The sequence below is a fragment of the Aptenodytes patagonicus genome, chromosome 6, assembly GCF_965638725.1.
Source record: "Aptenodytes patagonicus chromosome 6, bAptPat1.pri.cur, whole genome shotgun sequence".
NCBI lineage: Eukaryota > Metazoa > Chordata > Aves > Sphenisciformes > Spheniscidae > Aptenodytes > Aptenodytes patagonicus.
This window is the reverse complement of record NC_134954.1, coordinates 56,588,373-56,612,590: the sequence shown is the minus strand read 5'-3', so window position 1 is coordinate 56,612,590 and position 24,218 is coordinate 56,588,373. Positions and strand designations below refer to the sequence as shown.

General features: G+C 36.8%; 1 protein-coding gene across 8 annotated transcripts in view; it reads left to right on the top strand.

Annotated features, from left to right (window-relative positions):
• SLC4A10 (solute carrier family 4 member 10) overlaps positions 1 to 24,218 on the top strand; it is a 165,418-nt gene that overhangs the window by 120,531 nt on the left and 20,669 nt on the right. For all 8 annotated transcript variants that reach the window (XR_012995707.1, XR_012995706.1, XR_012995708.1 and 5 more), the window contains exons 8-16: positions 2,606 to 2,763; positions 4,573 to 4,660; positions 5,171 to 5,317; positions 5,917 to 6,017; positions 7,419 to 7,593; positions 7,779 to 7,912; positions 9,051 to 9,296; positions 20,932 to 21,037; positions 23,898 to 24,059. Coding sequence is in view for 3 of the 8 variants with exons in the window: in XM_076342761.1 (XP_076198876.1) it covers positions 2,606 to 2,763; positions 4,573 to 4,660; positions 5,171 to 5,317; positions 5,917 to 6,017; positions 7,419 to 7,593; positions 7,779 to 7,912; positions 9,051 to 9,296; positions 20,932 to 21,037; positions 23,898 to 24,059 (1,317 nt within the window). In the remaining 5 variants the exon portion in view is untranslated. The remainder of the gene's footprint in view (positions 1 to 2,605; positions 2,764 to 4,572; positions 4,661 to 5,170; positions 5,318 to 5,916; positions 6,018 to 7,418; positions 7,594 to 7,778; positions 7,913 to 9,050; positions 9,297 to 20,931; positions 21,038 to 23,897; positions 24,060 to 24,218) is intronic.

The window sequence follows — 24,218 nt, the reverse complement described above, 5'->3', positions numbered from 1 at the left end:
GATTCAAAAAGCTGACTTAATCTGAATACAGCACTGAGACTGTGTTGTTTGTATTGGTATCTATTTAAGAAAAATGTGAGACACGGCACTAAAAGCTGTCTTGAATGTTACTTCAGTAGCACAGAGAGGGAGACATAGTTTCTGATGTTTGTACTTGTACATGTGTCACTCCTCTTCCTCTGGGGACACCATGAGGACTTTGTATTCTGGGGGTGATATGGAGGTGATCTATCACAGCACCACTTTATCCTGTGGTGAGCAGGAGGGGGAAGGCAGTTTAACAACTGCATCTGGCTGGTCTCTGCTTCTTATGCCAGAGGCTGAAGGGAACCCTAGTTGTCCTGAAATACAAAATGCATAAAGAAACTGCACCCGCACCCCTTCTCATGGCAATGTTCTTATGCTCCACGTGGAAACAGTATTTCTGAATCAAACCCCGGTCCCATACTGACAGAGTTTGGTCTTTCAAATACCATGTGAAATAATTGACTTGTTTTTGAATACTGGTTTGCTCTGCTTATAAATAAATTTGATTAATATGTGTCACAGCTTTCCTAAGAAGTGATGTTGGGCATTTTCTGTTTGTCTTCATGTCAGTTTATGTTTGGTTCTGGGGGAGGCCCCCACCACTCTTTTTTCAGTCCTTGAGTTGCCCTAGAGGGGAATGGCCTCCACATCAGTTATTTAGTTTTATGTTTAATTGGAGCTTACTGGGACTATGTAGTGCCAGGTCATGAATGTGGCTCAGGTTAGGGTGCAGTTTAAGATGCACGTGAGGTCTCTCCAGGTACAGACCGCTTGGGATGAGAGTTGTATAATGGGTAGGTTCGATGAAGCATTTGAAGGATGTAGCTTCTGCCATTGCCCCAAATTCACTCCAGGGCCACCTCCACTCTTGTTACATAGTGGAAGCAACACCTGGGGTTCGGATGTATTTGCCCAGTTTGATGCTTCTCTGCCAGCTATTTTCCTTTTAACTGGGGCTGTGTTTGCTACCTGGAAGATTTTGGAATCTCAAGCTGATAAATAGCACAGGAAATATATCTGGAAATACTTTCTGGTAGACAGGAGACTGGATGTTTCAGATTTGAATCTTGATCCTGTGATCTCTATGTTAGTGGGACCTTAAGGTGACAACTGTAGCATGTTGTACCTGAGACATTAGTTATTAAATGTTAAGTCCATTCACAAGGTAAAATTGGTACAGAATGCACATTGCTACGTGCCTGAAAGACTACTTCCTTTCTCTCAACTATAAATGACCTACGACACCAAAATTAGGTGCAAAGTGAATCTGTTTGGGTTTTGTATTTAACCCTGAAGAGTTATTTTGTGATTTGAGTGGGGAATAGAATTTACCTCACTGATACTTTACCTTGAAAAAATACTTGGTCTCCAACCTTCCAGGTTGATTTGATGCTTGTTTAACTTTGTGAGGTGTTTGGTCATCGTTCTAGATTAGCTTAGGGTAGCATTAGACATCTCTTTGTGATCTCAGTGAAACAAGATTTCATTACACATGCAACTGTGTTATATCTGAATTCTGATTTAGTGCCAGAGCCATTTGCAAGAAAACAATTTTCTAAATATTACCAAAAACTATGCAAACTAGAACTGACAGATGGCTGTAAGATAGACATTAAAATGGTCCACTTTAACAGTTTATATTGGATTTGGTTGCTGTTGTTGTGTTTAGATTAATAAAAGGAAAGCAAATGACAAAATTCATGCATTTTGAAATGTAGACAATACTGGTGCATAATGAAATCAAACATACATTATATATTCTATTACTCCATGTCGATCTTTGTTACAGAGTAAACTCTAGACTGATACTGAAGAAATAAATACAAATGAACACATTCCTAGGCAAATACCTTGAGCTTATGTAGCAGTGTCGTGATGAAGCTGTTTCTTTGTCTTTTCCTACCATCCCCGCAAAAGTCAACATCACTGCCTTAGAACTCTAAAGTTTTTAGTCTGCTTTGTTCTTTCAGTTTACTCTTGAGACAATCATGGTCATAGCTTATTTTCTGCTATTTTCAGCAGAAGGGCAACTGTCTTCCATTAAATCTGAAAACAAAAATATATCTCACTTAGAGTAGTAGAAGGAAAATTACGTGTAGTGGAACCCGTTCTTCTCACTGAGATTATAATACAGCATCTATGAACTATGAATTAATGATTTCCAGAATTGTTAATTATAGAAAAATAAGGCATCTTCATTTCTTCTACTGTTATGACTTATTGATTCTGTTATGAATTATTCATGCTGTTATGATTATTGATAAAAAGTATTACTAGGAAATTAATACTATATTCTTAAGATTTTTAATGTGATTTGTTGTCTTTATAAATTAATTCTGCAGTACTTTAACTATGTTTCCAAGAAAAATTAGTCAAATAATGAAAGACCAGTTGTTTGGTTTTGAGAAACATTTTTATAAAAAAAAAAAAAAATATTCAACAGACAAGAATAGTAGAAACTGTATAACTGAACTAACTAACATTATAGTGCAGTGGCCAGAAAGCCTCTGTCAACAAATCAGGGGGAGAAAATCCCTGTGAATAGCTTTTAGGTTGTAATTTAATATACTTTTCTCAGGTTGACCTACACTTCATGAAAAAGATACCACCTGGAGCTGAAGCATCAAACATCTTAGTTGGTGAACTAGAGTTCCTGGACCGTGCGGTTGTTGCTTTTGTTAGGTTATCTCCTGCGGTGCTGCTTACGGGACTAGCTGAAGTTCCGATTCCAACAAGGTACAGCTGGATTTATTTCTCTTCGTGTTTTTCTGAGTACCTTGTGGAGACAGGGTGATGTGACCTTCAACTTTGTCATTTATTGAGTTATGATTTTGGTTCTTTCTTTAAAAAAGACATGTCTTAGAGACATCTTTCCACTCATCCTTTAAATGATGTATGGTATATTCAGAAACATGCCATTTGTGTGTGCAGATAATCATTCTTTGCAGAAGTAGAAATGATAGCTTGTTAGGTTACAACACACAGTTTATCCTGTACAAAATGGTAATACTGCAGATGAAATACTAAGGTGAAATATTCAGCTGCTTAGAATATTTCATCTGGAACTGAAACTACTTGTGTGATACTGCATAATTATGTCCAGAACAAAAAAATGAAGAAGGAATTGAGTAAAGGGAAAAAAAACCCGGTGTGGTTTGATTGACTAGGGATAGTGAATGGATGAAGACCATGCTGCAAATACCACGCTCTTCTAAAAGTTACTTTGTAGATACTTGCATGGTAGTGAATATGACTTTTAACCATAAATTTTTATTAGGTAAGTTTTTTCTAAGTTGAAACTTTTTCTGATTAAGTACTTTGGTTCTGAGAACAAATTATGAGGAATTTTAAAAAAATGTCTAAAATAGACTTTGTAGTCAAACAGAAAGCATTTAAATAGATCTGGATATATTATTTCCTGCTGGGGTTGATTCAGATCAAAACTCCAAAGCGATTCTCCAATATCTGAGTTCACTGACTTAACTATTATTGCAGTCTCTCACTTTTTTTTGTACTTACGCACATTTGTACACATATTCTGTCTCTCTTTCCCCTTCTCTCTTTTAGTTTCTATAAAAGTAGAATTCCAACAGAAGGCAGTAGTGTGTCCCAGTTGTTTGTGAAACTCAAGAAGGAGTGTTATGCTATGAAATGAAATGCTTAGACTCAGATCCTTGCTCCTGGTCAGATAAACAGTATAAAATTCTCTTTAAGTTATAGTTACTTTGGATATGACTTTCTTTGTCTTTTCTCATTTTTGCATGTGTATAAGGAACATTGAGGGACTGAGCTGGCTTTGGAAAAAAACTTCTGAAGCCTTTCCTCGTAACTTCCCCTAACTTCCCACAAAAAAATACCACCAAAAGGAAAAGAACAGATTTCTTGATTTTTGGCCAAAAGAAAATTAAATAATGAAAAATTAGGATAATTAAGAATTTCTGCAAAAAAGTTTATTTTAAAAAAATTTAATAATGTTAGTCAAAAAATTGTCTTTTGCATTTTAGCAAAACGGAGAACTTCAGTTATTTCATTTGAACCTATCCTCTGTATTTTATAGAACCTTACTAGCCCCAAGCCTAGAGTAGAGGCTGTCTAGAGCCTTAATGGGAGTAAGCACGATTTAAAAATTAGTTTTATTTGGGGTAATTTAGCTTCCCCAATATTGCAATAATACTACTACCATAAAATAGTTGATTCTCTTGAATTAACAGAAATAAATAAATTAATGTTAATGTGTTCTGTACCTAGATTATAATTGCATATATTAATTATGTAAGATAAGGTTTGTTATGTAAGGAGGTTTTGATAGTCTCAATCAAGTCTGACTGTAAGGCTTATGATATATTTTTGGAAGTTATTTTCACATTTTTTCTAACCAGAGCTTCATGTTTAAATGCATGTGTGAGGATCTTGAAGGAGATTATATATAATATTTATCTTAGAGGTTCTTCTAGTCCTATTTTTAAATAAGTATTTCTATAGTATGTATAGTTACTTTCAACCATCCATCCTTTACAATTTTTTTTATTTATCTTTTATTTGCAGATTTTTGTTTATTCTTCTTGGACCACTGGGTAAAGGGCAACAATACCATGAGATTGGAAGATCAATTGCAACGCTAATGACAGATGAGGTATTTTTTTTCATGGCTTGGTTTTAGTCATTCTGTACTGACTGAAGAGGTGTAATAGGGAATCGCCAGTGTGGAATCGTCCAGATGAAATGTGGCTAATCATTCTGATGATGCACAAATAGCATTCTAGTTCATTTCATGATCCTGTAACAGCCCAGATTATGCTGTAAGGAGATAACAAAATGAGAAACAATATTCACATGCAAGGATATCTTCACTGAGAAGATCCCATTTTACACAGTTACTTTCCATTGGAATTAGTTGCATTTTAAACTGTAAAATCTCTAGAACATTTAGCACCTATAAGGATGTTTTTCCATAGCAGCTGGAGCTGCTATGAAAACTATGTACCAGAAACTCTACTCAGTTGAAGCTGAGATTGTTTGTTCAGTGGGAACTGCATGAAGTGCATTCTATTTCAGAGAAAAGGGGCCATCGTGAAAAATGTTACGACGGTATTCCTTTCCCCATCCCTTTTTCCTCCCACATACACTTCTCCATTTTTCACAGGTGTTCCATGATGTTGCTTACAAAGCAAAAGACCGCAATGACTTGGTGTCTGGAATTGATGAGTTTCTTGATCAGGTTACTGTTCTCCCTCCTGGAGAGTGGGACCCAACAATTCGAATAGAACCACCTAAAAATGTTCCCTCTCAGGTTTGTACACTGTAAAATTCAGACGCTTTTAAACGTTGTGATGAATTTTTGCTAGGTAGAATTAAGTCTCATTAATTTAGCATTTAGCAGAGTCACTATATAGGCATTTTGCATGCTCTTTTTTTTTTTTTTGGTTAATTTGCTTTAAAAGAACCCTTGTCTTGCCAGCACACAGTATAGTGATGACGTTTTGTGTAGTTCAATACTAGTTCTCTCCTGAATAAAGACAGATAGTTGTATCTAAAGGTCTTAAATTCAGGGGTAATTGGTCATAAGCATCTTTGATTATTCCGAACAGCCATGGTTTGCTTTTGTTGTAAGCTTATTGCAAGAATTGATCAAAGCAGCCTGGCTTGCTACTCTTTAAAATGTTTTCTGATACAAAATGTTCTGTGATCAATTCTTTAAATTTCTTAGACCACAATTCCTTGTACTATTTCCTGTTATAGAACTCCTCTACAGCTTATGAAGAGGTTATGTTTATGAATCTTACAATAAAATGTACATGTTTAGTCTTTCAACTCTCAAAGCCTGTTTCCTCTGCTAAAATTATGTTTTAGTTGCTAAGACTCATGAGAAGTATCTTTTCCTTCTGGTAGGAGAAGCGTAAGATTCCAGGAGTGCCAAATGGAACTGCAGCCCATGGGGACGCAGAACAACCTGGAGGACACTCGGGACCAGAACTGCAACGCACTGGAAAGTTAGTGAAAACATATGCAAAATCATAAGTGTTCTAAGTGATGCACTTCCAAAGGAATCATAATGGTCTGATTCTTTCTCAAATGACTGGCTTAGCATATGATTTTTTTCAGGCATTTTTCCTGGTTTGCATACCACGTAGTTGAAAAGGACAATACATACTAATTTGCAGAGAGGGGGAGAGGGCAAGAGGATTTGAGTTTTCACATTATATTTATTGCAAGCTCCTTTCTCTGTTATTTATAAAGGTCAGACCTCTGTTAAACTTGATTAACATTTCTTATTTTTGTACAGCACGAAGGAAAAGTTGGGAATAGTCTTGTGCCATGTATTATGAATGCTTACAACTATTTTGTAGTTGAAGTTTCTGGTTTGTGCAGCTCTAGCATTTCTTTTTTTACCTCAGTAAGCCATGCTATGTCCTGGTATGTGAGGCTATGATTGTTACGGTGGCTGCAATATACACACAACAGAAGGAAGAATTTGCCCCAAGGAATACTTATGTTCTCTCATCTAATACGGTGTGGTGTAAGCGCATCAGCTGTCAGTGGTTGCCTTAGTGCAGTGTAGTTGTACGATAGACTTTTCTTTTACCTTGCTGCCTCTTGATATTTAAATATCATTCCTACCTGCATAAGGCTAAGGATTCAGCTGCAGTGTTGGTGTACACAGTGGGGCAGAGGAGGTGATGGCCAGTCTGGCTGTAAGCCATTCTCTCACCAGTGAACTTGGCAATTGACGGCTCAAAGGATCATTTTAATATTTAGGAGATGGTGGCACTTCGTCTTCCTCTTTACCCCAGCAACATCTGATACATTGGGTGCCTGTGAGAAAAAGAGCATTGTAGGGATATTTACTTTTAACTGTACGGTATATTGTAAGGGAGCGTCTGTTCCTAAATATTTGATGATATTTAGCATAGTGTAAGTGACAAAAGATGACAGTTCTTGTCCTTGGAAAATTGTGGCCTACATTCAATTCTATCATCAAGTGTATTTAGGAACAGGTTCTCAAATAAAGAGAAGCTCAATATGTAGACGTGTGGGCAAATGGGCACGGTGGTAGCTCTCTGATTAAACAAATGCAAAGAATTATTTCACATAATAAATAATAGGGTTTTATGCATGGTAGCTAACAACTGTTCAGAAGTTTTGGGTCTGGATGTTTAGATGAAGATTTTATGAAAGAAACATGCAAATTAGTTTGTTTTAAAAACACAATTTCCTGATTAAAGTTATCAAGACAGGGTTCCCAGAAACTTTTTTCTGGGAAGGATGAGTTATAAGAGTATGTATCATTTGATCAAGGAACAATAGCTTCTCTGAAGTACATTTAAAGCAATACAGTGCAAGAAAGTTTGGTATGCCTTTTTCATTAATTTGATCTCTTCTATTTTTTTTAGATTTTTTGGAGGATTGATTTTAGATATAAAAAGAAAAGCTCCCTTCTTCTGGAGTGACTTCAGGGATGCTCTCAGTCTGCAGTGTCTGGCATCATTTTTGTTTCTCTACTGTGCTTGCATGTCTCCTGTCATCACATTTGGTGGTCTGCTGGGAGAAGCAACTGAAGGTCGTATAGTATGTGTTAAATCTGAACTTTTAAAACAAACTTATATTCCTAGGTTTGTGGTTAGTATTTTCTTACTGTTATATGAATCACCTTTAAATATTGGTGTTTCAATGTTTAGAAGGCTACAGACTAAGACATTGCAAAAAGAACCTGTTTGAAAATTTATGGACGCTTCTCTCTGTATCATATTCAGAGTGCAATAGAATCACTGTTTGGAGCATCCATGACTGGAATTGCCTACTCTCTCTTTGGTGGACAGCCTCTCACTATACTTGGCAGCACAGGACCGGTTTTAGTGTTTGAGAAGATCTTATTCAAATTTTGCAAGTAAGTGAAGGTCATGATATGCATCATTTCTTGGGTGTTGTTAGGTAAAAGTAGAGGCACTGATCCCAGAGTTCCAACATCTGCAGAATAAGATCAACAGTTTGTTTTGGAGTGCACTGCTTAGGCTTTCAGAGTCTGAAAATTATGCAGTGACTGAGACAAGTGAATTGGTGGTAATGTAGAAAGGTTGATGGGGTTTTTTATTGTTTTTTGTTTGTTTTAAAAAAACCAAGTGTTTTGAACGGAATGCAAGCTTCAGGATGTTGGAATTTTTTTAATTGTATCATTTTCTACTCTGAAACAATACACTTAAATCTGTGGTTTATCTCATCCCTAACTCATGCAAAAGGTTACCTCTCACCCAGGAAGTAAGTGCAGTGGCAGTGGTGCCATCTTTCAATAGTCACTAATAATAGGCCCTGCACTTCCTCCACCCGAACAGAGAAGGGGTGAAGCATCATGCCAGAACATCATATCCCCACATTTATGTTAATGTGCTATACATGACATACCTCTGCCACAGTGTGAGTAAAAATTATGTCTGCATCTTGGCAACCATCGTGCTTCTCTGTGATCCTCTCTGCTTTTCTGCCTCATTGCTGTGACGGGGACTTCTGCACCAAGATCTCCTGAACAACATAGAGTAGGAGACCCTGCTTAGCACCCCAAAAGCTCTTTTATCACCTTCAGGTAGACCTTTCAGTTCCCTGTGATAATGTCATCCAATGTGTTTGGAGCTCTATTATCATATGCAATAAGCATACAGGATTTTGATGAAAGTTGTTATTATAGCTACCCTTGCAGCTTAGGAAGAAATTGGCAGGTGTTGGCTGTTCACAAGGCAGGATATGGGATAAAAAGTGGGTTGACCTTATACACTGCATGTGTGTGACTACTCAAAGCTACTCACTCACTTTAGTAGAGATAGAGCTCTTTGTGTCCTGTTAATTGGGAGGAGAGCTTAGGTCAAGAGGTGACTTGACAGTATCTTCAGTTCACAACAGGTAAATAATTTCTGATACAGACTGTCCCCAGAATCGCACATTCCTAGCAAAGGAAGTTTTGGAGCTGCCTCTTCTCCATTTACTGTGGCTGGACAAAAGATAAACTGTGTTTAATTTTTTTCTTTGTTTTTTAGAGAGTATGGGTTGTCGTACCTTTCTCTGAGAGCTAGCATTGGACTGTGGACTGCAATCCTGTGCATCATCCTTGTTGCAACTGATGCAAGCTCCCTAGTCTGCTACATTACCCGGTTTACTGAAGAAGCTTTTGCTTCTCTTATATGCATCATTTTCATTTATGAGGCCTTAGAGAAGCTGTTTCATCTCAGTGAGACATATCCAATCAACATGCATAATGATTTGGATCTGCTGACAAAGTACTTGTAAGTTAAGATTTCTTCTGTTAACACTGGGGTTTTTTTTCATAGGTTATGTTTTCTCTGTGAGGAACGCAAACCAGTGCACAGCAGGAAAAGTTTGCAGTAGTTGCAAACTTAACATGTGACAGCTATTGAGTTAGGTATGATGCTGGCATATGGAAGTAGTAGTTACTGGAGGTATGTGTACAAGCAGTACACATTTACTTAAGATAAGTAAAAAATATCTTGACTTGCAGTTTGGAAAAACTTACACGCACGCAACTTGGAAGTCCTAGAATAAAAAATAGGACTTGGAGGGACCTCAGCTTTAGGTTTTTATTCACATTTTTATTTAATGAGGTGTAACTCAATGATCTCTTACTATAACCTTGTACTGATGATTTATAATATTTTATTGTCTGTTCAGGCAACATTTTTATATCATATCTATCTGGGTTTTTTTTTCCAAATTGAAATATTGACCTATCTAAAAAGGATATAATTTGATGTACCTCCTTTATTTTAACCTCTCTGGCAGTTAAGGTTCAAGCTCCAAGAACTGAAGTGGATTTTGAATTGTTAGGAGCTTCTCAATGGTGATTGATTTTTGTCACAATCAATTTCTTCTTGATAACAAGATTTTTAATATGACTCGATTTAAGCAGTTTTACTTTATTGTGGAGTTTTGACAGGTAGTATTCTACTTGGGAAATAAAAAAGTGAATGGCTTTAATCAATATAGTTTCATTTAGAAGTAAAAACTCATAGACTTGTTTTTGTAATATGAGTACAAAAATGTTCTTCTAGTAAAGGACAAGATCCTAGTCTGTCCTGAGGCCAATTAAGCCTGGTCACCTCAGCAACTAAAATGTCATTAAAAAGCATTTTCAGAGAAGATCCCCCTCCAGAAATGTCTTTATTATTTCACTGAACCATTTGAACCCTCTGCATGAGCAGGGTGGAGCCCAAAAGGAACAATGCTTGAGCAGTGCCACATCTTCTGTTCACTGGAAAAACGGGAGTGTCTCAACCAAATGTCTCATTTGCATTTTAAGCTGGGAAAACCAAAACACAGCAACAGAGAAAATATTTGAGCTTTGTATATGTTACCACTAGAAAAATAGTTAGCAAATCCTAAATCTGAATGCACATTATATACCTTAATACATAGAACAAGTTAAATTATAGAAACTATAGTTGTGCTGTGACATACTCTCTCATCATGCTGAAAAAAATATTATTCCTCTCTAATAGTTTAATCAGTAGACAAAGGAATATGAATTTGAAGAGAAAGCAATAAACATCAAGAATAGACCATGCATGCGGTTGAGGTTATATCCTGGTCTTATTTAACTTCAGTTAACTACAGTGAAGTCGGTATTTTACTCTAAAGAGCCTCATACCACAGTGTTTGTGGATTTTTTTTTCTGTACCACTTCAAAGTAGTCATTTCAAAGGGAAAGAGAATATGATGTTGTCATACGGTTTTGAAAAACAGATGTTGAAATACTATACAAAGACAAAAAATTATTCAGAAACCATTTAGCAGGCAGAGCTGAGATGTTAAAATATGTAATGAAAAGCATAAACACAAGTAGAAATGCGGATTCCTGGGTAGCTAGCTTTATTCGTGGTTAGCTGAATCCCGTGATACTGCTTGAGATTTCAGAGAAGTAAGATTAACAGTCTTGCTTGTATAGGGGTGCAGTGATAGGTATCTCTGTATTTTATGAACGTGTTTTATCATCATAGTCCTTCTGTTTACAAATAAATGCTTTTGGTTTTATTCAAAATTCCATTAATTAATCAGAATCCCAAATTGATTTTTGAAGGGTGGTGTTTACTCGCTGCCTGCCCTTAGTAACTGTCTTCATTGAATGTAGAATGTGCAGAGCATGCAGAATGGTAAAAGAGCAGCAGTTGTCGTCCTGCAATTACAGCTATTGACCTGTCCTGTCCTACAGTGTTGGAATACCAGCACAACAGTTTTAGATTTTCCAAACACAATTCCTGAAGGACAAATGTCTTCCAGATGTTTGGAAGAAAGATTTGACCGCTGCCTGGTGGTTTCAAACACATACATAGCTGTCAAAATTATTTTATATAATAGTTTTGTAGTTATTTGTGGGGTCATCATTTCATACCTATATTCTCAGTTATTCTTTCATTCTGTGTAGATAGTACAAATAAATTGACTTTTAAACTCTTGCATTACATTTCACTTTTGGCATTTATCTTGTATCTTCTACTTGCAGCAATATCCTGTTTATTATCAATATCACATCCATGGCAACTGACCCCACTGATACCAAAATGACTAGCTGTAGACATAGTTATAGGCAGCATAGCTTTTATGGGATGTGGCTTATATTTTTTTAACCTTAAACCTGATCATTGGAAACACCAGTATGCATACTGATTATCTTGTAAGAGCGCATCTGCCGATTCCAAGGATCTGTGCTCTGAACACAGCAAAGCGGTAATTCCAGTCTCTTCTGTTCTCTCCCCTCCCTTCTCCTTCATCTGAGTTTTTCTTAGTTCTTCAGAAGCAACCCCGACAGGTTGGGAGAACGGAAAGATGTGCTCTGTTGGAGCAACTCTAGATCAGCTGCCCAAATGACCCGTGCTTTCATAGCAGACTTGGTGCAACCTGAACTCCAAGGGTTTGCTGTGCAGATATGCACATATTACTCTGTCCAGACACTGGCCATTTGCCCAGAACATGACGGTATCACAATTACCATCACAAGGCAAGACATTTCAGATAACCCTCAGTCCCTCCTCAAATGTCTGTACAAGTCTCAGTTCCAGAAAGATCAGAAACTAGAAGGCGAATAAGCATAAAAGCTTGCTTGAAATAAAAATCTCATTTTTGTGTACTTGAAGTTGCGGAATATTGCTTTCACAAGGAATTAGAAGCTTTTTCTGCAGCATCTGACTCCAGTCCTTCTACTTGTAGTTTAAATGGGTAACAAACTTGGGCTGAAACTGGTCCTGTCCTTAAAGGACCAGCATACTCTGTTACAGAAGCTAATTAGTATCTGCTGTTTTGCTAATTAAAACAGCTGTTTGCATTTTCCTCTTTGGGGATTTTGAAGACAAGTTTTTAATTGTTAGTAAAGCCTTGGCAGTTCTTTAATTAGCAGTGGGTGAACTTCAAAAGGTTGAGCAATTCATTTCTCTTTGAACGCTCAGCCAAAGCTTATATAAAACTTTATCTTGGATCTGCAATTCTATGCTAGAAAATGCAGGTTATACTGTAAAATTTCTGTGTTTTCTGTATTCTGCCTGTTGCCCACTCAAAAAGTTGATGTTAAATAGATCAGGACACTGTATATATTTGAAGCTTTCAGTGTATGCTGTGGTCTAGCCCTCCTCTCTTCTCCCATGGGCTTTCCGAGGATGCTCTGATGTCCACAGGTAGTCCGTCTACATCCCAGTACTGTTGCCTTTGCCATGGTGAAGACATGAGTTTGACCCAGCAAACGTCATTGGCATGCTGTTAATACTGTCCTTTAGAGTAGTAGAAAGACAAAGAAAATAGTAATTTAAAATGGTTGGTATTTCAACCAGATTGGAACCATATTTCAAGTGAGAAAGAAAACCCATTCTGTATTTTGGGTGGGTTTGAATTCTGTCATAAACAGTCTCTGTTGCAGGAGTTTGATGTAAAAGACTGTACTGCATGCATCTCCTCTTATATTTAAGAGTGTAGGAGTCATTACTAGTATCTGCCATAACAAACCTTAGAAGACTATAGAAAGAACGTTTCAGAACAGTTGGGATTTTTTTTTTTTTTTAAATCAAGCAGACCCAAATATTTGAAAATCAACTGAGAGTCCTCCTAAAAGGTTTCTTAAAAATTCGTATTTACCATTTTACCATTTTAGGTAGAAGATATGAGTTTGAGTTTTTTACAGAATTCTATCTCAAAAAGACAAAAATGTCTTTTGTTGCATGATCTAATTAATGTAGAACTAGTCCTGATGCACTTTTTTTCTCATTTTCTTTATTATACTTGTTTGTTATTCTGTGTTGAAATATTGGCCCTAATTGTCAGGTGATCTACTTGCAGGCAAATCCATTCAGCATTCATATGTAACTTTTTCTTAAAACACGATCTTTACAATATGGACCATAAAGAATAAGGCATTTAAGAGCTAAATCAAAAGAAGGACAAAGATAACCTGATTTTCAGTGTGCTACTGTGCTGCAATTTTTTTCTTTTTAAACTGCATTGTTTTGCAGGAATTTAAATTCAGTAGCTGCATTGTTTATTAGATAAAATACACATACTTTTTGATCTGGGCTTTGCTTTCTTTCTTTTCTTCCTTTTTCTTTTTCCTTTTTCTTTTTTCTTTTTCCTTTTTTCTTTTTCCTTTTTTCTTTTTCCTTTTTCTTTTTCCTTTTTCCTTTCCTTTTTCTTTTCCTTTCCTTTTTCTTTTTCCTTTTTCGTTTTTCTTTTTCCTTTTTCGTTTTTCTTTTTCCTTTTTCGTTTTCCTTTTTCCTTTTTCTTTTTCCTTTTTCCTTTTTCTTTTTCCTTTTTCTTTTTCCTTTTTCTTTTTCCTTTTTCCTTTTTCCTTTTTCCTTTTTCCTTTTTCTTTTTCCTTTTTCCTTTTTCTTTCTCCTTTCTTTTTCCTTTCTTTTCTGTGACCTCTTTGTATTTGTCATGCCATTAGCATTTGTAGGTTGGCATAGCAACTCTCTTATTTCTGCATTCTCCTCCTCCTGCTTTTTCCTACCCCTGTAGCAAATATATCTCCAGTTAGTGAATCCTGTCTGGAACACTGATGCACATCCGTTTTAATGTGTATATTAAATATTAGGATATCATTTTTGCTAGGAAAGGAGAATCCTATAACTTGGTGGATTTAAAAACAGAGGTTCTCAAAAGGGAAACAAAGTAAGCATTGTGGATGAAAGGAACGTGATTTAGAAAGCAATCCAGTATTCTTTAAAATACAAACATTTTAAGATAGTTATCTCAGAATACAGAAGATCAGTTATTTCTCAGTGTGAGGTTGCTTAGATCTTAGGACTTTATATACCTTTTGTTTTTTATTAATTCTTTTTTTGGAGTGATGAATTCATGTTGTTTTTAATAATTCTTTACCAGAAGTTACTCAATTATTAACAGATTACATTGAATAATTTTAAAGTGATTTCTTGGCATAGTAATATGCATATTGCAATCTGTCTTGGTATTGACATGCACTTAAGCATTAGGAGTAGAAAATCCCACTCTGATGTAATTAAGGAGCCAAGATCATGTCAATCTCAGTATCTTTTGCAGGCTATAGAAACCATTGCTTCTAGAAGCCATTGTGAAGATTAGTTTTGTGCACACCACTGTTTGCACAAGCCAGTTTTAAATCTTTCATTATCTATATGACTTAATCTAAATACGTTATTATTGGTTGCAAATTATGTTGTTTTATACCCTGTATTCCTTAAGCTGCAGGTAGAATGAGAAGAGTTAGTGATGATAAGCACAGAACTTCTCATTAGGATCCCAGGCATGTAATTGAATTCCAATTCCTGTAATGATTTCTTTGAACTTAGATATGAATATAGATTTTCTTTTCCCCTTTTTATTGGTTTTTCTTCCACAATTGAGTAACTGTGCCATATCCTGTGTGTCTTTCCCTAAGAATGTCCCTCCTCTTCCCAGAACCATGCAACTGCCATCATTGAGTTTAACTGCTGGTTTCCTTTTGTTTTTTGCCAAACTCTGGAATCCAGAAATGATTTTTCTTTATTCCACTTATTCTAGGACTTCCCTATGACTGCACAACCCAATTGACTCATTTTTCTCTTTTTTCCTCTTTTGAGCTTGGGGAGTGCCCACCTTGCCTCATTCTTTCCTACTACCCATCCCCTCCACTTTGGGAACAGATCTCCTTGTTAAGCAATTCTCCGCAGCATTCGGTTTGTAGTTGATAGCTGGTCTACACAATGCCTTCAAAATCTAGAAAGGCTTACATAAAATCCTCGGGTGGTTTTGTTACAGTACATTTATGTGTATTGATACACTAGACCTGAACGATTGAAACTTAAGCTGACCATATACTTAAAGGGGGCTTATAAAAAAGATGGCAGCAAACTTTTTAGCAGGGCCTGTTGCGACAGGACAAGGGGTAATGGCTTTAAACTAAAGGGGGGTAGATTTAGACTAGATATAAGGAAGAAATTTTTTACGCTGAGGGTGGTAAAACACTGGAACAGGTTGCCCAGAGAGGTAGTGGATGCCCCATCCCTGGAAACATTCAAGGTCAGGTTGGACGGGGCTCTGAGCAACCTGGTCTAGTTGAAGATGTCCCTGCTTTTTGCAGGGGCTTGGACTAGATGACCTTTACAGGTCCCTTCCAACCCAAACTATTCTATGATTCTATGATTCTATATAGGATTATAGTATATTATAGTATATTATTTCTGAACCAGCATTATACGGAATCTCTTCTCCTCAGGTGTATGGTTTTTTAACTTTGGAAGTGGGGTGAAGTGACATCCTAGAACTATTTCTCAGTGAAAGCTTTCAGATGAACTGTTAATATCCCACATAATTACACTACTTTTCTGCACATTAACTTCTCTGTATGGCAGTTACATACTGTAGTACTGCTAAGAATGCATGGACTGCATACTGCACCAGGCAGCTAATAAAGACCAACCTTTATGAGTGACAGACAAGGTTAACAAAACTACAATGTGGTTATAAATCTGTTTTCTAGACTTACCACTTGACAGAACAACGTTCTTCTCCTCATGTGCTATCCAAAGAAACCTGATTCTTTGAGATTTCTTCACTCTAACATCAGTTCCCTCCCCTCGGATTTATCTCTATCAATGTGTGTGTGAAATTGTGAAATTGTGCTGCTGAGTGCATTGTCTAGGTACTTTTATAGGCTTTTCTGTTTTCCTCCTCAACTTCACCAACTAAACTATATAGACTTCTAACTTTAGAGAATATATGTGGATGCCTACTGATGTTCATGATTGTCAGAGATGGGCTACTTAACTTAATGACTCAATGGTCTAATTCAGGATGGCAGATCTCATGAATAAATGAAGAAAAAATCTTGTCTTGCCATGACAGCTGTGCTTGGAAAGGGTTTCATGATACTGAGAATAGAACTTAACAGACAAGTCCCATCAGTATTAATTATTTTGTTTCCAGTCTCTTCTCCACTGAGACTTTGATTTTGTCGTTATGAATGTTGACATGAGAAGGAATAGGGTAAATGTAATGCCAGGAATATACAGGTGTTGTAGGTATGGGACAGCAGAGGAGTTGTCATCTGTGATATTGTTGTTGTCCCCTTCCCATAGCAGTTGTTAGACAAACAGAAGGACTCTGCGAGTGCCCATAATTCACATGAAAATGGCGTATTTGGAGGCAACCTAAACATGCATAGCATTTTGCTATTGATGTACTTTCCTTCAATCTTGTAAATGCAACATGAAGAATACATATGCATATATTCTAATACCTTACTTTTAAAACAAAATTAGTGACATTACCTTCCATTTCATACCATCTTCTTATTCTGTCTCTGTTATGTCATCAGTGCACAGCACACTCGCAGAGCATACTCTGTGTCTTAGGGGAAAAACTTCCTACTCATATTACCAAATATGTGCTCTGATATTCAGTGAGACATATTGTTTAAACGAGTACGTTTCATAACTTCTTTGTCATACTTGCATGTTGTTTTTTAATAATATAAATAGTCCTACTGAGCAAATCTCATTCTCTATCTTAAGTGAGCCAGAAAGAGGTTTTGCCCTTCTAGGAAGGGGAAATGGTATGTTGGCTAATCATGAAGAAGCTGCAGTTGCATCTTTTATAGACCAGATCCTTAACTAGAATAAATAGGTGTAGCTTGCAATATGTACATGCTGGAAAAATAGGAGCTCCAAAACAGTGCCTTATGAATTAGATAAAATCATTAATAGTAAGTGCCTCCTAGTTTTGAAAACAACATGCTTAAAAATGGCAACTGCCTAGGGGTGAATGGCCATGAGGCTTTCAAAGGAGCAAGAAGCTGCTGTTGACAAATCCTAGCTCTGTTCTTTTAAAACAGGACAAGTTGTAGGAAATGTTGCGCACAATGAAGTTATGATGGCTGCCTCAAGTTAATGAAATTTATGAAATTGAGACTTATGAAACAAAAGCAAAAAGAGCTAGGAAAAATGTGGGGAGGCTGAGAGGACAAAGAAGGGAAGGGGGGTGCCATCAGTGACCTATACTGTTACAATTGGATTGGTGCTGAAGGTTTAGCTGAAATCTTGATCCTCCTGTAAAAGGGAGAGAGGTACAGGCTCCAGAGGACACCAGTTTGTCAGCCAGTCTTAAAATATATTATTTCTAATCTACCTTTGTTCCTCTAGTTCATCTAGTCCAAGCCCCTGCAAAAATCCTGATTTGCCAGAGATTTCTTGAGCACCTTGGAAGATGTAAAGGCAATAAAGACTCCTTGCTCTGGTTATTTTTCTAGAGAGCAGGTTCAGGCCATTATTTTTCTGTTACTTTCTCCTTTTGTCAGTTCTGATCTTATGACAGTTCTCCTGCAGTTTCCTGAAGACTGTCATGTCTGAAATGATGTATTAGTCTACCTCAGATTTATAAGCCACTTTGTAATTGGCTGTAATAAGCTGTATTAGATGTTTAAATACTCTAGAAGAAAGCAAGCTCCACCGATTTCTGCCTAGTTGCAAAATACGGACATTTTATAGAAGGGAGTGACCTGTGACTGTGACTGGGTATCTAGTGCCATTTTAGATCTCTTAGCCTCCAGCTGCTGTGAAAACAAAGGCATGAGTCACCATAGACCCTGTCACGTATGTGCCAACCCATCATGGATGTCACAAATACTATGGGGTATACAGGCACCCATGTTTAGACATCTGAATTGCTCCCAGGAGATGAGAACGTCTTGCAGCAGCCAAAAGTGTAAGGATGCAAAAAGAATTGTTCTGTCATCAGTGTGATGAAATGGGTATATTGTGAGATTGGCAGCAGAGATTTTTTTTTTTTTTTCACTGTAGTGACACCTATGCTTTTGCTACCACAACCAATGTCAGATACTTCCCTGCCTATGTTCTAGCCATGAAAAAAGCAGTTTCCTCCTAGCCATGATGAAAGAGAATAAAATGAATCATTCTGTATCTTTTAGCATAACGAAGATGATTGCTGACTCCTTATCACTAAAAGGCATGGGAGTACGTTGCTAAGTTGGTACTGTATTTGGAGCTGAATGTTGCTTAGAAAATATAGGTATATGTAGAGTCTCTTGCTCATTGGTAATAGCATAAACTCCACATAGATCTCTTGTAGTGGGCAAGTGCTCAGCACTTCAAACAACTTTACAAGAACTTAAGAGCATTTGAACCTCCAAGAGGCAATACATTTTTACTTATTCCAGCCTTCTGAGTAATATTTTATCAAGAAAATAGAAAGATGTGTTAGCGGTTAATAATTCAGTGTATTTTACTTTTTCTTCTGAGAGCTGACCTCTCAGAGTAAAAAATGGCAATGAAAGAGACTAAAAGTTTCAAAAGATTAAAGTAGAAAGCCTTATTTCACTAATGCGAGTTTCTCCTCGCAGGTCAGTTGTGTTGGGAAATAGTCATCTTTGAAGCAATTACATCTGTTATGAAATGTCACATTTTGGTAGATAATCTTTTATGTTCTGGGGCTGAATGGTACCTCCAATTGTGTTTTCTGGGCTGGACAGGCAGTGTCTTACTATCTCACATTTCTATAATGTTAAGCAATTAGTGTGATGCTGGAAGACAGTTAATGCCATGATACAATCTCACATCAAAATGTCAGTGTTGCCAAAAGGCATATAATACTGAAAACAATGTAATGTTATATATGTCAAAACACTGAGATCATTGTTTGAATGATCATCTCAGTAGAAAGCAGGATCTGATCTTTACAATTAGGGCCTAATTCTGCACCCATTCAGTGACAAAAGCTTGGTGCAGGGTGATTTTGGTCTGCATGGGTGGAGTTTGCACAAGTCACTTACTTGCTGATGAACAATCTGCCGTTGGTAAATGCCTGTGAAACTTGGTAAAGGCCAGACTGGAATGCTGTGAAGGAGGAAAGTGGTATTGATATAGAAATAAACAGGGCGATGATCTCATCTGAAGGTGAATTACTTGAGCTGTATTAAACTATAGCTTCAATTGTCACGTTTCTGACTAAGGAAAATGGAAATTTTGGCTTCTCTAACTTTTAAATGTAATTTTGCAGTTTGCAGCAAGTGTAGCTCTACCATGTAGTGTTGGTGACATGCAGAGTCTTCCCTTCTAGTGAGAAAGTGACTGTGATTGAACAGCCCACGTCACCTTGGCCTACTGTAATCAAACCCCAATGGGCCATCGCCCAGCGTCTGGCCAGTCTGCGATCAGCGATGGACATCAGGGTGCAGGGAGCTCCTGTGCTCACAGGAAACAGTAGTAACCTGAAATAGCCACCTCTGTATTGTTGCATGAACATCAAATACTCCCTTACGATAACAGACATACCGTTTGTTGACTTTATTATGCTACCGTAGCTCACTAGTAGTTGATGTGCTTCATTTAACCCATTTTGTAATATTTTAAACTATGCATTGAACACACATTCATTCTGCACTTGCGGCCTGATCCAAAGCATATTAAATATGTTTGAAAGATCCAGTCTACTTCAATGACTTTTGGCTCAGGCCCTCTATTTCTCTGAATGCTGTTGCTTTTTTTTTTTTTGCTTTATGTTCGTGGGCTGTAAGGGTTTTTTTCTTTCTTTTCTAAATAGCTGCATTTAAAATAAAAGCAAGGAGTTGCACAAAGACAGCCTGCATCGCTCTTTATGTATATATTAAATGCAGCTGTTGTCACATGTAGAGTATTCTAATTGAAATACTGTGGCACTATTCTGTACTCATAATGTAGATGGTAGAATTTCTTATACAGAAAATATTACAAATCTAGATGAGAATTGTCATTTTGTGGAAAGATAAACAGCCACAGAGAAGATAGATGGCATAGCTAAGTGAGTAAACCGATATAGCACTGGAATGCAAATGTATGCTTAATGGCTCTCCACTCTATAGTCAGATGTTATCATGTCCCCAGCTACTCCTGAAAACTTTATCAGAAGGGTGAGTACAGAATTTATTTACAGCTATCATAGGCACGTTAAAACACTAGCAGGATAGATAGTACTATAGATTTTTAAAGTTGAATTAATTTAAAGAGAACTGCAAAGCACACTTGACATCTTGGAACCTACAGAGTATCCTACGTATTTTGAAGGCTTTGTCAAAGAAAAAGCCTCCCACAGTTGCTTCAGAGGCTTTAAAGACTTAATTTTGATTTTAAATTACCTATTTGCAGTATTGTCCTCCCATGCTGCCTTGTCACGTTTTGTATGTTAAAATACACAATTTAAAATGAAAAGCATGCTTTTAAAGCAGCTGTGGGGAAAGGAAAAACAATGGACACAAAAGTTCACAGAGCTTTTGGTGCTGGACTAAAATTATCATTTGAACTAAAATTATCTGGCAAAGTAGGGCACAATTTCAATATGTCATAAAGTTGATAATTTGGATTAATATCTGATACGTCTTTTATTATTACGGAAAAAAATACTATTTTGTCTTTTCAGTTGCAGTTGTGTGGAACCAGAACATCCTAGCAATAAAACTTTACGATACTGGCAGGACTACAATATATCTGCATCTGATGTGCCGTGGGGGAACCTAACTGTGTCAGTAAGTGAAATATTGGAACTTAATAAATAAAGGCATAAGCATAAATAATTTTGTCTCTCCTATTGCAGCAAATATATTGAAAAAAATACCATGTTTTTTCTGATCATATTTGTTCAAATAAAGCATAAAAAATACTTAACTGAACAAAGATTAACATAAACTTTGTAGCATTATCTCCTTTTGTAAGCATTTTGCAGCCTTTGATAGTACACATTAAAGCAAGTATGTGCATTTTGTGCCCTGCTTTGGAAACTTCTTGACACACTAGCACAAGAGTTTGACTGAGATTAAGTCTAAACATGTCAAATGACAACGGATTTGTCCTAAATTCTGCCAGATGGCAAAACCAAAGTTCCCTTGTGTAGAAAGCATTTATTTCCCCTAAAACATTCTTACAGCTGTTCGGGCTATAAAGGAGAGGAAGGGGAGAAATTTTGTAACATTTTCTGTTCAGTGACCAAATTGGTCTCTTATGTAGGTCTTCAGTGTTATGTATGTCTTAGTTGTGTAATTTTTTTTCTGGGGGGGATAGGATGGGGGTGGGGGACAAGGTACAGACAGTTTGGGGAGCTTGCATGGATATGTAACTTGTTTCTAAATGGTACAGTTTTCTAGGTTTAAAGGATTTATTACTTCCGATTTGCCTTCTTTAAAGCAACGTTTACAACTTGATTAAAATGTCGTATTGAGATCAGGCTGCCACTTTTTCTCACAAATGGATCATTCCATTACACAGTCAAAGAGAATTGACTGCAAAAGACACCTCTCAAAAATATGACTGAATTAACCCCATCGTAGGCATAACCAAATGAAAAGCTTAAAAGCCAATCCAGTGGACCATCTCCAGTAGATACCGTTTTTTTCTTTCAAAGGCAGGAACACAGAAGAACTGGTGTCCTCCTATCATGAGTTAAGCAAGAGCTGCCTTCCATGGCTGCTCTGTCTTGATAGCAAGGACTGCTCCTCAACTCTGTTGGTGTGGCAACAGCAGAAAGAAAGTTGAGAACTGCTGGCCTGAGGGATTCCAGCAATCCAGAATGAATATTCTCAAAATTGCAGCACACTCTAAGAGCATCTGTGCAGGGGCAGACTCCTCCTCTCACTTTCTCAGATCTCTGACAGTGTTTTTCAGAGTACATTTGCAGCTGAGGAGATTTAAAATAACAGATTTTGTTTTAACTATAAATGTAAAAGACCGGCTGCATTATATAAAACCCTTTAAAACTTCTGTAAAAGCTTATTACCGAAACTTGAGTTTACATGGGTAGCAGTATAAGTGACCGACTTTTCCCATGAGTCCCTATAGTTGTCAAAGAAATAACTGAAATTTTTCATACTTTCATGTATTTATTTCTTGCAAGCATCATTGAGAAACTTCAATTCTCCTGTTCTAGAGGATTGCAGTAGAAGATTAGACCTAGTTGTCTCTAAATATTTGGTCAGTCTCACCCCACTGTCTTTTACACTGTTGTTTCTTGTGTCTGATTTAAAAATTTCTAGTTTCTGAAGATCTAGATTGGCATTCTCTCTTAAAAACAACAGTAGGACCAACAATTTTTTTTGCTATCTAGGACAAAACGAGTGTGAGCAAAGTGTTTATTCTGATGGTGACAAGATCCTTTTCAGTAGGTGTATGATGAAATTCATCCCTGTGCTGTGCCAACATCAAGGTCTAGCTCAGGCCAGAACATGTTTTCTGTTTGATGTCCCAGAATCTTGCGAATTTCTTCGGGATTTCCTGAGAATTTTTTTCCCCATCTAAAATCTTTATTTCGTCAGTCAGAAGTGCATCATAATTATCCCTGGTTTACTGCTATACCAATATAAAAAGTTTTGCACTCCTTTGTCTCACAGTCATCAAATAGCAACTGTGTTTTTTTTTCAAGCCAGCCTTTGTTCAAAGCCAAAGTTTCTCATAACATGTCAGGCCACAGTATTGTGACGTGAGTCTGATGAGCCAATGACCCAGTTCATTTGATACTAAAAGATCCTTATCTGGCAGGATATTGCTGCCTGGAATCTCTGATTCTGCATGCTGCGTTTCTTTTTGCTTAGTATGTGTGGAGGGATTTGGGAAGGAGAAGGAAAGGATTGCGAGTCTGGAGCTTGTAGCTCACATTAATTTTAGAGCTACTCTTTATTTCTCTGCTTGTTACCTTGGAACAAGTATGATTTTATATAACTAAGGATGGTATGGGAGAATTACTAGATATGTTTTCTACTGTATCTGCATATTTGATCGTATATTATATTGGATAGAATTAATGTTACAGATTTTGGGTTTTACTGGATTTTATCAGCTCGCCTTTTTAAAGAAAAAGATAATTTGTGGAATGTGCTGCCCCCATGTGGTATTAAATGTATTGGTCTCCTTTTAGGCTAATACTGTACATTCTAAGTAGCTTTTTCTTGAATTGCTCAGCCTGTGAAGTTAAAACAAAAAATCAGTTCTTGAGAATACACCAGGAGCAGCCTTTCTCTTGGTAGCTTTTGAACTTCACTTTCCTCTCTTGGAAAGAATCAGGAAGTGCAAATCTGTGTTTGTAAACAGAAAATAAGTAAGTGTACTTGTTCAGTTTGAAATAAATCTGGTTTTATATTAATGACTTTACTTATGGTATGTCTTAGTGATGTCATCATTTAATACTGGTTAAAAAAGAGATTCTTTTGAGGGTTTGAGAGTTTCCAAGACTAGGTACAAACATTAGGAGTTTTAATTTTTAAAAGAATAAATATCTAAAAATGACTTTACTATTCCTAGTAATATAATCTGCTTGCAATTTAGGAAGGTAATTGGAAAAAAAAATCGGTGTAAGCATGGATATTTCTCAGAACAATACTACTTTGCTCTCCCTGATAGGAATGTAAAAAGTTTCATGGAGAGTTTGTTGGACGAGCCTGTGGTCATCATGGCCCTTATGTTCCTGATGTCCTCTTCTGGTCTGTCATCTTATTCTTTTCTACAGTAACGCTGTCATCCACACTGAAGCAGTTCAAAACTAGCCGATACTTCCCAACAAAGGTGTGTGCCATTATTTAATTCAAAAGTTGTCATTATTCACGTGTAAGCATGAATTCCATCTGCATTGCAAATTCAGTTAACTGCTGGTGAAGTGGACGCTGCATCTTTTCTCTGTTAGAAAATTATATCAGAATAAGCATGGTTTTAGCTGTAAGCACA